The 14,811-nt window shown below is 44.6% G+C and overlaps 1 protein-coding gene across 1 annotated transcript in view; it reads left to right on the forward strand.

Annotated features, from left to right (window-relative positions):
- The window catches only part of SCCPDH (saccharopine dehydrogenase (putative)), a 283,335-nt gene that overhangs the window by 156,064 nt on the left and 112,460 nt on the right, over positions 1 to 14,811 (forward strand). Inside the window, exon 4 of the mRNA XM_044060187.1 lies at positions 7,515 to 7,564. Within this exon, the coding sequence (XP_043916122.1) occupies positions 7,515 to 7,564 (50 nt within the window). The remainder of the gene's footprint in view (positions 1 to 7,514; positions 7,565 to 14,811) is intronic.

The following is a 14,811-nucleotide window of genomic DNA, read 5'->3' on the forward strand; positions in this document are numbered from 1 at the left end:
GGCACTGAAAGAGCGGAGGTCGAAGCTGGTCCTGGCGGGACTTTTACCCCCGGATTCGGCTTCGGCCTCCGCTACCTCTGCTGCTCCTGTGGCTCCACCACAGCCAGTGGTCGCTGCCACTCCTGCCCCCCTGCCTCCGTCCGGGACTCAAACTCCCGCTAAAGTGTTGGAGGCCAGGAGGGAGAAACGGAGGGAGAAGCACCACAAGCGGCGGGCCGAGACCTCCGTTTCGGCTCCGCCAGCTAAGCGGGCTTCTCCCTCCACTGCTTCTAGGTCTCCTCCTCCTTGGCTCCGATCCCCTTGTTTCTCCCCGGGGCCCGAGGAAGAGGAGACCCGATCTCCATCTAGGTCATCGAGGTGGCATTCCAGGCCTGCCTCGGTGGCCTCCTCGAGATCTACCTTCAGTTTATCCGATGCAGACTTGGACCGGATGATGCGAAGATTCATCCAGGCCCAGCTGCAGATGGGAGTGCTCTTGCCTCCCCCCCCCCCCTCAGGGGGGGAGCTCGACACTTTTTTCCACCCAATTGCTCCTTCTCCGACCCGCTACCCGGGTTCGGAGCGTTCGGAGCCGAGCAGCCTTGGCGCCGGGGGTGGGTCGGCGCCGACAGTACTTGGTACTTCGGATCCGACCCTGCCCTCGAGCCTGTCGGATCAGACCTCTCGGAGCCGTGGTCCGAGCTTCGGATCCAGGTGATTCAGTGTGCCTTCGGTTCCGTCCAGGTCGGAACACACTGGTCCCTCAGATCCGACGGTCTAGGCGCCGGCTTCGATCTCTTCATCGGATCCGAGTGGGAGCCGACTTTCAGATCCATTGGAAAGTGGCTCTCCCTCGGCCTTCGATGTTGTGGAGAGGGCTCTGTTGAGAGCATCCGGACCCCCGGTCCTTGCATCGACTCCTCCCTGCACTCCCTCTCTGCTGGGCCAGGCTTCCATCACCCGGCCAAAGGGACAGCCTGCTTCGATGTCACAGATAGTTCCATTGGAACAAGATGTTGCTGGCGAGGCCTCCTTGGACAGTCCCCCCGAGGAAGCTCCCCGCAAGCATAAGTGTAAAAGGAGGCACGTGGACTCCCCTGAGTCCTTAACCGAGGACACGGACTTGGAGGAAGGGGAAGGCTCCCCAAGATCGCCCCCTGAGGATGTCTCCTTTGGAGACATCATGGAGATGCTGAGAATCAGAGGTGGGTGGTCTGCCCCCAAGTCTTCCTCTGACGAGTCTGTGTTTCTGGAGGCATTCGAGGCAGGCCCGTCTACCTCTTGGGTGTCCCCTCCAGCCGACCCCCTGGTGGACCTCATTACCACCAGGGCGTGGAAGGATCCGGACACCGTGGAGCCAATACCGAAGCGCCCGGATAGGATTCTTAGCCCCCCCTCAGACCGATCACATTGGAGTAAGGGGCCCCCCGTAGATGCCATGTTGACGGCGGCAGCCACAAAGAGGGAATTGGCTCAGGAGAGTCCCTCAGTCCATCCACCGAGCAAAGAGTCCCGTTTGATGGATCGCTTAGGGAAGCGAGTCTTTAGTTCAGCGACCTTCTCGGTAAGGTCTCTGAACTATATGGCGCATGTCATCAGGATGCAGCGGGATCTTATCAAAGAATACGCTGCATCCCCCCCTGAGTCCATGTCAGAGGAGGACAAACAATTGTACTCCACCCGAATGGCCACTCTGAGATCGATTTCAAACACCTCTATGCGGCTGTTGTCCCACGCCACGGAGGGAGCCGCTAGGGCTAGCGGAGCAGGCCTAGTCATGAGACGTCAGGCTTGGCTCTGTCATTGCGACTTTACGGAGCCCTTTAAAGCGTCCTCCGCGAACGCCCCTTTTGATGGTTCTGCCCTATTTGTCAAAACAGTTTGCGAGACACTTGTCCAGAGCGAGAAGGACGGGAAGACGTTGTCTGCTGTCTGAGTCCGCTTCTCTGCTCCCCAGCGGTCCTTTTCGAGGAACCAAAAGGGTCAGAAGAAGATGTGGTTCCGGAAATCACAACATTCCCAACCAGCTCCGGACAACCAGTCCTACCGTGGCAGAGGTGGACAGGGAGGACGTCGCCCCAGGGGCAGAGGGGCTCCGAGAAACTTTGGGTCCAGAGAATCTTTCTCTGAGCGGCCCGCGCAGCAGCCCTGAGGGGTTGCCCGACTGCTCCACTCTGGAGGCAGTCGGGGGGGTGTTTTTCGGAACACCTAGCGGCATGGGAGTCCATCACAACAGACCGCTGGGTGCTTTGCATCATATCCAGAGGGTACAAAATACCAATACTTCATGTCCCCCAATCCAAGAACCTCCCCGATGTACCACCCGATCAGAGGGAGGCCGCAGCCGCAGAAATACAGCAGCTGCTAAGAAAAAGAGCCATCCAGCCCATCCCCCAAGACCAGCTCTGATTAGGGTTCTACTCCAGGTTCTTTTTGGTGCCAAAAAAGATGGGGGACTTTGAGACCCATCCTAGACCTTTCCCGCTTGAACCTGTCAGTAACAACGGAAAAATTCCGAATGGTCACTCTTCAATCTATCCTCCCCCTTTTGAGGGAAAATGATTGGATGTGCTCTATAGACCTCAAGGATGTGTACTACCACATCTTAATGGACAAACGATCCAGGAGGTTCCTTCGCTTCCGGCTGGGGGCCAGTCACTACCAGTTCAGGGTCCTTCCCTTTGGCCTCACCACAGCCCCCAGGGTGTTCACCAAGGTGTTAGCAGTGATTGCGGCCCACCTGAGACTCCAGGGAATTCAGGTCTTTCCGTACCTGGACGACTGGCTCCTGACCGCACCAACAAGGCATCTACTTTGCTCGGCCAGAGACTTCTTTCTCCATCTAGCCCCACAACTAGGCATTACTATCAATGTCGGCAAATCTCTACTGGCTCCGACGCAGGTCATACAATTCATAGGTGCCAGAATAGACACCAGAGATTTGCGAGCCTTCCTAACTTCCGAGAGAATCCGGAACCTACAACTTCATGTGCGGGCTATCCTTCATTCAGAGGCTTCACCAGCGGAATTGGTCCTGAGGGCACTAGGCTCCATGGCGGCAGCGATTACGCTCCTTCCATGCGCCTGTTTGAACATGCGAGTACTGCAATGGACTCTGTTAGTGCAATGGTCCTTCCTATCCCTTCCTCTCCACCATCCCATTGCTATCAGCAAGGCTTGCAGGAGGGTGCTACTATGGTGGCTCCAAGCATCGAACTTCCATACGGGCCGTCCCTTCTGCACCTCTCCCCCTATCGCTACGGTGACCACGGACGCTTCCCGCCTCGGGTGGGGGGGGTCATTATTCAGGCAGGACAGTCCAAGGCACGTGGAACGATACAGAGACCTCCCTGCATATCAACGTTCTGAAGATGAGAGCGGTGCTGTTGGCATTGCAAGCACTTCAGAGCTTCCTTCCCGCAGGAACGATTGCAATTCAGTCGGACAACATGTCGGTGGTCTGGTATATCAACAAACAGGGGGGAACCAGATCTTACCCTCTATGCCGCGAAGCCATGAGAGTGTGGGAATGGGCGATCTCCACCAACCACTTTCTGATTGCAACGCACATTCTGGGGAGGACCAACATCCTAGCGGACAAGCTCAGCCGCACCCTTCTTACCCCGTACGAGTGGTCTCTCAATCCTCTAGTAGCGAAGCAGATATTCGCAACATGGGGGCAACCCTGCTGCGATCTTTTTGCATCTCCATCAAACACCAAATGCGACAATTTCTTCGCTCTAATCCCCCCTCCAGGGGAAACTCCAAGAGACGCTCTGGTGCATGTTTGGCCACCCGGTCTACTCTATGCCTATCCTCCTCTGCCAATGATGATACAACTCTTACAGAAAGCCTCGCGGTTGGGGAGCAAGATGATTCTCATTGCCCCATTCTGGCCTTGGCAAATTTGGTTCCCTTACCTGTGGTCTCATCTTGTGAATCACCCTTGGATTCTAGATCCCATTCCGGATCTCATCTCCCATCCGTTAGACTTGCCAACTCCAAACCTGGACAATCTGAAACTGACAGCTCGGTTGCTCCAGTTCCACTCCTAGTTAGGACTCCCGGTATCTCTTCACCAGTCAAAGCCATCCTCGTGGCAGCGCATAAGCCCTCCACCAGGAAAGTGTATCACAGTAAATGGAAACGTTTTTCCATCTGGGCGGAGCACCACGATCTAGATCCCTTTACGGCTCCTCTTCCATCCATATTAGACTTACTAACTGAACTCTTTCAGGAAGGCGCTAGTTGTTCAGCTGTCAAAGTGCAATTGGCAGCCATATCTCATTACCACGTGGGACATGATACAGGGCCCTTGATGTCGACCAAATTGTGTAAAACCTTTCTCAAGGGCACCTTTTTACTTAGACCCCCTGTAAAAGAAGCCGTACCCCCCTGGGATCTTACATTAGTTCTTCAAGCCTTGACTGCTCCATCCTTTGAACCCGCTGCTTCAGTAGATCTCAAATTCTTGTCATGGAAAACAGCATTCCTTGTAGCCATTACTTCAGCGAAAAGAGTGTCGGAGCTTCAGGCTCTTTCTGTGAAGCCTCCTTACCTGATATTTCATCCAGATAGAGTGTACCTCAGGATCAATCCCTCCTTTCTTCCCAAGATAGCATCAGAAACCAACATAAATCAATCCATAAATTTACCGGTTTTCTTCCCTAAATATCAAAATAAGGGAGAGTACAAGCTGCACTCATTGGATGTTCATAGGCAGCTTCATTTTTATACTCATAGGACAGCTGGCCATAGACAATCTGACCAGCTGTTAGTTTCCTTTGCCAAATTTAACTTGGGGAAAGCTATCTCTAAAGTATCTTTATCTCGCTGGATTTCCCAATGTATCCTACTGGCTTATCAAGCCTCGGGTAGACCCGCACCAGAAGGAGTTTGTGCTCATTCCACCCGCTCCATTTCTACTTCTGCGGCCTTCAAGTCTAGAGTCCCATTGGATGATATTTGTTCTGCAGCCACTTGGGCTTCATCTCATACCTTTATCAACCACTACAAGCTAGACCTGCTTTCTAGAGGGAGAGCATCCTTTGGCTCTGCGGTGCTTCGTAATATCCTTCCATGATGGCCACCCAAGGTGCAGGTAGCTGGGGACTCTGTCCCACAGGTTGCTGACAAATGAACATCCTACTTCAGATTTAGAAGTTATGTACTCACCATAACGTTCCATCTGAGTAGGTAGTTCATTTGTCTGCAATCATCCCCCCCTCATTCCCCCTGACCTTCTTCGGATCTACTAGTTATTAGATATCCTTTGTTGGATATATATTGAGGGGCAAACTCGATCTGAGGTCATGGAGGGTTAGCAGGGGATTATGGGTGAAGGGAGGAGCTAGGAGCTCGGATCCATTAGCTTGAAACAAGTTGCCGGCTCGGATCCGATATGGGATCCGTAACCCACAGGTTGCAGACAAATGAACTACCTACTCAGATGGAACGTTATGGTGAGTACATAACTTCTAATTTTTGTACTGAAAAATAATTAAATAAGGATTCATCAATTAATCCTGTAATCCGTAAATCAAACACTAAAAAAGACACTTTATCAGTGATAGGAATTACAGCTGTTTTTGTCAGCATTTGATAGGTACAAGTATCTAATAGCAAAACCTTCATCTGGTTAACATATAAATCTTTGTCCATTAATACAATTTTACCACCTTTATCTGCTTGTTTAATAATAAGAGAATGTAAATCCTGCAATTCATGTAGAGCCCTATATTCTTCTGTATTTAAATTATGAAAGGTGCAGCCTTGCGTACCAGGAGTATAAGCTTCATTAAAAGCATTTTCACAGATATCTAAAAATCTTTGTATGCCTGGAGGGGTTGGGGGTACAAAAGTGCTAGGTTTCTTATATATATTTACATTGACATTTTCATTATTTAAACATGCATTTTAATGATAAATTCCTACCAAGCAATTTCAAATCTGTTAGCATTTCAGTTAAATCTGCCTTCTTGGCAGGTATAAAAGACAAACCCTTATTAAGCAAACTGTTTTGTTCATTAGTTAGAGTAAAGGAAGAAATGTTAACAATAAGATCAGTTTTTACATCCTCCTTTTCTTTGAAAAGTGTGCAGTTCTGTCCATTTGATTTTCCCTTGCTGTCTTTCCCATATTGGGATTGCTTTTGGCTCGAGCTGTGAAATGGAAGAGCTGCTTTCAAAGTGAATTCTCCCACTTTCAAATTCTCTAAAAAAGCCTTTTTTAAATATTAATATTTTTTAAAATATTATTGTTTTTAAATATTATTGTGTGTAAATACACACCTTTCTATATATTTTCTGCATTTTTCTTATGGATATTGATATATGTTCTTATGTTAGTGGAGTAATATCTCTTTAAATTGTGATGTCATACTAATTGTCCTAGTATTTAACCAAGCATCAGTTGTAGTGAATGTGGTCTGATGAAGCAACATTAAGTTGTGAAAGCGCTTACCGTTTGTCTTCTGCAATAAAGTACAGTGACTGATTTCCAGTGTGTAACTTTGGTGCCTTAATTTACTTTTGCTGTTGTTGTGTGTTTTGGGCACCTCAGTGTACCTGCAGCCGTTTGGTTTTTGCATCTTCACATCCTAGAAGCTGCTACCTGGAGTTCTGTACATACTTTCACCAAGCATTATCATTTGCCAATTTTCTCTAAATCCAGAGCTGGCTTTGCCACTGCAGTCTTGCATGGCCTTATAGCTGGCCCTAATGCTATCTGAATTCCTCTTCCCAACCATAGCTTTGGGAATCTAGCCAAATGTAATGACTGCAACAGTGAAACACGAAGAACATAGTACAGTTGTGTACACTTACCATAAATATAGATGTTTGAGTGTATTCACTGTTGCAGTCCTGGTTACCTTCCTTCCAGCCCCCTAACTTCTTTTGGCTATACCTCTACTTTCCTTTACTATGCTTAAAAGCCTTTTTGGTGTATTTGCTTTTTTGTTGGGGGTATATCTTTCTGCATTTATGTTTAATTGCTTCCCATTAGGGGGGCACCTGATATCTGGGGCAAGAAAAACTGATGTAATGGCGTTGGCTGCATGTTTTTATACCCCTGACATCATGGAAGAAGGGACAGCAACCGACGCAAGACCCAAGACTTTGTTAATCAGGCCGACTGAGGGCAACCTGCAAGCAGATAACCCAAATGTAATGACTACAACAGTGAATACACTCGAACATCTACATTTATGGTAAGTGTGCACAACTGTACTTTCTCACATATGTCTCCAACCTTGAAAAAGTGAACAGACAGCAAACCAGTGCCTCTAATTATTGCTTATTCATATCTGAAATGCCTTTGCTTAGGGCTTTAATCTGGTAATAATCACGTCACTTACAAATTTATGAAGGTTGTTTCTCAGTTTTGTTGTTGTACTTTCATGTGTTTTATTTTTTAATTTAATGATATTTTGTTTTTATGATATATAATACTGTGATTGTTTGCCTTATTCAACAATAAAAAGTTATAAACAACCGTATTAATTTTTTTTCCCTTTTTTGGTTGTATTTTTTCAGGGAACTTAACTGCTGTTGAAAGTTTCTTATCATTCAACTCAGGACCCGAGGTTTGTTATTAATTTGTATATTAGATAAATAAACAAACTTGTCTTGCTGCAAGTAAACGCTGGGTTTCTGAAGTAGCGAAATAGTAAAACAGGAACACAATAAACCAACAGCGTTAACAGATGCTATAAATCTCAATCAGAAAATCCAACGGACGATGAAAAATAAACCAACTCTCTTTTATTCAGTAACGGACATGTAAATGCGAGATAAGCGCTTTCACAAAGATGCTTCATCAGATCTCAGGCAAATTAATATAAAATACCCATCTTTAAATACTCTGAGAATTAGTTAGCAATTTGCAAACAATTAGTAATTAAAAAGACAGTAATCTCATCTCTAATAGTACATTCTATACGTACTTCAAAAATGTACATATTTAAAATATATATTGTATTTTATATTAATTTGCCTGAGATCTGATGAAGCATCTTTGTGAAAGCGCTTATCTCGCATTTACATGTCCGTTACTGAATAAAAGAGAGTTGGTTTATTTTTCATCGTCCGTTGGATTTTCTGATTGAGATTTATAGCATCTGTTAACGCTGTTGGTTTATTGTGTTCCTGTTTTATTAATTTGTATATATTTTGTGTGGTTTGGAAGAGCTTCATTAGTATAAGCTGCAGCTTGGTTTGAGGCATATAAAGATGACATTTTAAAGTAATTGATCAGGTCATAGATTGGAGTACTACGTATCCTGATCTTGTTAAAATGACAGAATTAGAAAACTCAAGGTTCTCAGGTCATTTAACAGACTTTCATTGGGACTGTTCACCTCAGCATTTTTAATTGTTGACTTGTGCCTTTGATATTTTTGCTGTGTCTGACTTGACTTTCGTTTTGCTTTGCATATGTATTTCATACATAAAATGTTATTTTCAGAGTTTTCACAATTTCATGCATTGTTTGGACCTATTTCTGTAGGCATGTGAAGAATGATACAAGCCTATTTGTGGTATGAAAAGCATGCAGTTAGTTTGCTAGCTGTTGCTAAGTTTTGATATCTGTTGTTTTAAATTTTTAACAATGTTTACCTCTGATCACATGGATGTGAGGTGCAACAGCTTTCATCTTTAATATCAGACCTTTGATGACGAAATGTGGCTGTCCTGGAACATTTTTTGCAGGGCCACTTTCTTGAATTAGTTTATTAGCTAATTCTTGAATTAGGCCTCAGTTACCGGATCGCAGTACAAAGGGCGGAGGTGTATACATATTCATCAAGGATACCCATATCTCCAGGTTAGTAGCGCATCATGATGCCCCAGAGATCATCCATGCGCAACTATCAGCAGGCAAAACCACATTTCAAGTCGTAGCCAGTTATAGATCGCCCACCATGTCCCAAGATGCTCACTCTGCATTCCTTGAGGCATTGGAAAATATAAAGGTCCTACCCAGCACCATAATCTTGGGTGATTTCAACTACCCTGGTATAGACTGGGCGAACTACCAATGTTCCAACTCCTATGCTCAGTGATTCATAGAATTTATAAATTCAAATGTCCTTGAACAACTAGTATGTTCCCCCACTAGAGGAGACAACATATTGGATTTAATCATCACAAGTATGGGTGCCCATTGTACCACACCCGTTATCACTCCTTCCTTGGTCAGATTCAACCACAAACTGATAACCCTGGACATCCTCACCCCATCCACCTCCCCCAGTCAAAGAAACCATAGTCAAAAACCTTTCCAAAGCAAACTTCAAACTACTTGCATCCGAAGTGGAAAGCTTCACTATTCCCTTGCAGAAGGATAATGATATCCAGGATGCGGAATCCTACACCAAGGCATTCTATATGCATCTTCAGGATTGCATGAACCTTGCTATCCCAAATAAAACCAAGACTCCTTCCTCAAGCAAGAAGAAACCAGTCTGGTGGACCCTGGCCATAAGCAAACTTTACAATAAAAAGAGGAGACTTATACAACAAAAGGCCAAATCTCAAGTAGAAAAATCATCCCTGATCAGCATTAGTAAGAAATTGAGGGCCCTCATCAAGTCAACTAAAGCTAATTTTGAAAAGAAAGTTGCCAAGGATGCCAAGGATAACCATAATGCCTTTTATGGCTACGTCAAAAACCTAAATGGCAACGCTCAGGTCTGTTCTGAGCTAGTACAAAATGGAACAAAATACACTGACCCTTCTGACATTGCCAACATCTTGGCTGACCAGTTCAGTGCAACCCCCCCCCCCCCCCACCACCACCACCTACAGGGCCTATTACCATTCCAGGGGATTGTGCAAGTCCAATTATTACTGATACATTGGTTAACAAGGCTCTATCTAAAGCTAAAAACACTGCCTCCATGGGACCAGATGGTGTCCCAGGCTGTGTCATACGTGAGCTCCAAAAGGAATTAACCCCGCATCTTAATACCCTGTTCAGTCTCAGCCTCTCCACAGGATATGTGCCCATAGAATGGCGCACGGCAACGGTGGTCCCGCTGCACAAGGGTGGGGCCACAACCGACCCTGGGAACTACCGACCAATAAGCCTGACCATTCTGATCTGTAAGGCTATGGAGCGAATCATTATGGAACTCATAAATGGAGAGATTGGGAACCTCCAGTCGCTGGACCCCACACAGTTTGGCTTCATCAAGGGCAGATCATGCCTCCTGAACCTGGTGGATTTCTTTAAGACAGTTACTCAGGCTATAGATAAGGGAAAGGAGGTTCACATGGCTTACCTTGACCTTGCTAAAGCATTTGACACCGTTCCCCATTCATGTATTATTGATAAGCTCACCAGCCTGGGCATAAACCCTTACGTCACAAGATGGATTGCAAACTGACTCTCAGATCCCATAAAGTAAGAGTAGCGGGATCTATGCCCGAATCCAGACCAGTAACGAGTGGTGTGCCTCAGGGCTCTGTCCTGGGGCCCCTCCTGTTTGGCATATACTTCTCAGAAGTACATTCAAGCACGGAAGGGCTGTGGCTGACTAAGTTTGCAGATGACTGCAAACTGGGTGCTATAACAGAGTCTCCGGCCGACATGGAGATCCTCCAGAAGGGCCTAAATGAGACTGATGCATGGTGTCAAAGCCATGGTCTCAAGCTAAATGCAAAACAATGCGTAGTAATAGCCTTTGGAAAAAACAGAGTACTCGCAAACTACAACATAGGAGATAATCCCCTGAAATCTGAAGAAGAAATAAGGGATCTAGGGACCCAAGTAGATAGTCAGCTTTCCTTTGATAACCATGTTGCCAAAGTGGTTAGAAAATCCTTCTGTGTGACCCATCTGATCATGAAAGGGTTCGCATCAAGATCTAAGGATGTAATGGTGTCCCTCTACTCTTCCCTCATCAGACCCATTATTGAGTACAGTGCACCAATTGGAATGTACCTGGCTAGACATCTCCAGCAGCTGGAGAGACCACAGAGGTACCTAACCAAGAGGATTACTGGCCTCAAACAGTTGCCCTATGCAGCACGATTGAAAAAGCTAAGACTGTTCTCTGTTGCATACCGCTTTCTCAGAGGTGATCTCTGTCTAACGTACAGAGCCATGTCCAACCCAGATTTGTTGAACATGCTCCATCTTAGCAAAACCAAATCTACTCGAGCTACACGCTCTAGGGATATAAACCTCAACACAATAATGAATAGAACATGCTGGAGGTATAGATTCCCTTCTCAGAGACTTCCCTTACTATGGAACAGGGTCCCAATCTACATAAGTCAGAGCCCCTCACTATCACTCTTCAAGAGGAACCTTGATGAGTGGATGAGTAACAGAAAGTTCACACTGGGGATCACACCAATAGCACTACTAGACAGGGGCCAAGGGTACTAGCTGCTAGTACAAGGGTCTAGGGAACTAATAAAGGGGTGGTGAATACCGCACAATGTGGCTGGGCTAATATATGCCTTCGGGCAGATAGCCCAGTACCAACCTATGAATTCATTTGTTTGTTTTAAGCCATTCCCTTTTGAATCGCAGTTAATTGCAGAGTTTTATCTCATGTTGTCTGACCTGGATGTCTTCTGTACATTCCCTCACTTTTCTTTTATGAGGGAGATTGAAATTCCTGTGATGAGGCCATCTTCACAGTGCCCTTTGTTTTTTAGTTCTGCAGTGTGTCAGATATATGCATTATGTAGTACTTGTGCAGATAACCAGTGCTAACCGTTTAATAATTTATTGGGATAACCAGAAAAGAAGCACACTGAAGAGCATAACAAACCCAAAACTGGTAACAAAAAGACATGCTAAAAATAGTCCAACTGATTAACCAGTGAATGATTTTTGAATAGATTGTAATAGTTACGTGCTTTTGTCTGATAAATCAGTCTTCATCACAATCAAGTATCTAGCAACTGAGGCTCAATGCAGATTCACAGTGTTCAGTTATTCATTTGTTTGACTGTTTCTGTCTGGCTTTTGAAGTCGTGTGGTAATATGATTTTTCACAGCGTGTGCATAGCAGCCATTAATTTAATCGAATTGTGTTTTGGTCAACATTTATTTAGTTGGCAAAATTTGGTCAAATAAGCAGATGGCAGTGCACAGTGCTCAGCGATGGAGAATATTCCCATTACCCAACATTGTACGATCTCTGAGTTAATATGTATAATTCACAGGGGGTTATGGGGGTGCAGGAGGGTTTGCTCCCTTGCAAAAAGCTTTTTTTTTTTTTTTGTTTTAATTTTGCATGCTTCAAGGCTGTTGCTCAGCGCATACATAACAGCATGTTGATGTTGTGATCAACATTTTGAACTTCATTTGGATCTTTTCGATTATATTCAGTGTTTGTGAATATAAAAAATGTATCTATCTATATATATTTCATTCTGATGAAGTCTGGTTTATCAGTAGAACGTGCTTAAGTTTTCAGAAATTATTTACGGTTTCCCTTTGAGTTACCAAATTTGTCCCCCTGTGCAGTGCTATATCTGACTAGCACAAAATACATCTCTGCCACATAGGCCATGACCTGAACAACAACTCTTCATTCAGCTGTGTTCCAACACCGTTTACAGAAAGAATGCTCTGTTAACCATTAAGTGAGAATGCCGATTCATAAGGCATTGAAGTGATAAAAAGTGTCACACCTCAACTCTCTTGTTTTTGCTAAAAAAAAAATTATGAAACAGCTATACTAATGTGAAAATATAAGTAGAACTTATATTAGATAAAGGGATTGTTTAGTCGCATGTGATGCTGTGCAGCTTTGTTGTACATATTATTAAGTAGACCATCCCAGTATAAAGGTAAATATTCATCATTCTCCATGCTGCTGTAGCATTTTGGCTATATGGCTTGTATCCTGCCCCCGGGTGCAACAACAAATCAGCTTCACAAAGCTTTGGGCGCTTCCCACACCTTCACTTTGACACAGTATCTCCACAATTGTAAACACTGTTCAAAACATGTTTAGGTACTTGAGAAATATTAAATACTGTTTGGACAGCACAGAGGAGGGAAGGCAGTAGTCAAAGTGAAGACACCTTCAGTACTTTCTTGCTGCCTCAAGAGGAGGTAGCTCAGAGGTTGTACAGGAGCAGCAGTTGGCCTTGAAGCTTGTTTCTGTGAGATAAGTCCTCACAGGGGAGCCTTTATTTTATTTTGTGACATAAAGCAGTATTTCCCGTATAAGAAAGCCAGCATTTTTTCTTAATTGTATGTGTACTGTCAGAGACCACATTTTAGCTTAAGGCTCATTTTTTTTAATTTGGGGGTTTTTTGAGGCAAAAGTGTACTGTTTATTTAGTTTACTTGTTAGAATTGAAGGGTCGGGAAGTATTTTAAATAGGCTGAATGTATTTAATGTTTGTGTACACTTTGTGAATACTTACCTGTAATCTTAATCAGTCTTCATTGTAGATATCTGCTTTATTTCTGAGAGAAATTTTGCTATTTTTGTTAAATTTACAGAAAAAGGACTGTGGGGTAAGTGTAAAAGTGGGTGAGTACTGCTTGCTTGTACACACTTCTTTGATAACTTAACTTCTGACCCGATTTCTCCAGCATTACTTACCAGTCCTCGTCCTCACCTGCAGCATGAATATTTACTCTGGCCCTGCTGGCTCTTCTCCTGCTCTACCTGAAAAAAAAAGAATCTACACAAAGAACCCTTGCCACCACTACAGGCTCAGTGCCTCACCTGTTGGTGAGTGAACTTGGAGTGGCCATTTGTTGTTCCCCAGACCACTCACTTTTTTTCTCCAGATTCCTCTGATGTAAGCCTTTCAGCCACTATGGACCAGGGGTCAGCCACTTCCTCTTCGACTGTTCCAGTCCCTGTTACCAGCATAGGAGAACCATCTTTTTTTTTTTTTTTTTTTTGGGCAGACACGCACACACTGGGGGATGCTTCTTTGGGTAACTATGAAAAAGACCTCTTGATGGGGCTGAACTGCCATCTCCTAGTCAGTCTTCAGTCAAGGTGTTAACTGTAAAGCAAAAAAAAAAAAAGAGGAAGTTAGACATTATTCATCTGAAGATTTGATGTCTGTTAGAAAAGATACGTTTTCTTACCTTAGACAGGCAATTGTTAAAGGCTGTTAATCTGGGTGCTCAGAAGTCCTCACCTGAGGGCTCTGTCATTAAGGAAATTCCTGAGGGAAATCTGTCAGAGGATTCTGACATAGACAGAGACTGGGCTTCTCCTGGAGGTTCACAAGCCCATAACTCTGATTCTGAGGAAAATTGCTCCTTTCCCCACCTCCTTTGGAGGAATTTTCTTTCTCTTAGACTATTTCCAGGATGAGTGAGAGATATTTTGGGAACAGGTGGATATCTCCCCTGAACTGAGGAGATAAAGTGGTATGCCTGATTCTATACCCATCCCTACTATTTTGTAAGTTTTGAGGGATGTTTTTAATGCTGCCTGTAATAATTCTGGCTTTCAACCTTCAGTCCCAACAAGGCAGGTAGAGTATTTAAAGCATCTCAAACTAAACATGTTTGTTTCTTTTTTTTCATTTTAGATCAGATCCAGCTGCAATATCTGCCTGTCGCCAGATAACAGCTGATTGTTAAGTTAGTACCAAACTCTCCTTACTGAGCAAAGAAGGTAAGATGTTGGGCAGATTTGGTATGAGAATTAATTTTTTTCCCACATTAGCTTATAGCATTCTCGACAACCAGGCACATGTGGAAGTTGATTCTGTTTCGTGCCAACAGTTGGAGGGAGTACTATACCTCACCCCAAGTCCTTCAGGGGATACTTCTGAATTCTATTGTTTATAATATTTCTCAAGTATCTAAACATGCTTTGAACAGTGT

Source organism: Protopterus annectens, chromosome 1.part2, assembly GCF_019279795.1.
Source record: "Protopterus annectens isolate FY-2018-M chromosome 1.part2, PAN1.0, whole genome shotgun sequence".
Taxonomy (NCBI): Eukaryota; Metazoa; Chordata; order Ceratodontiformes; family Protopteridae; genus Protopterus; species Protopterus annectens.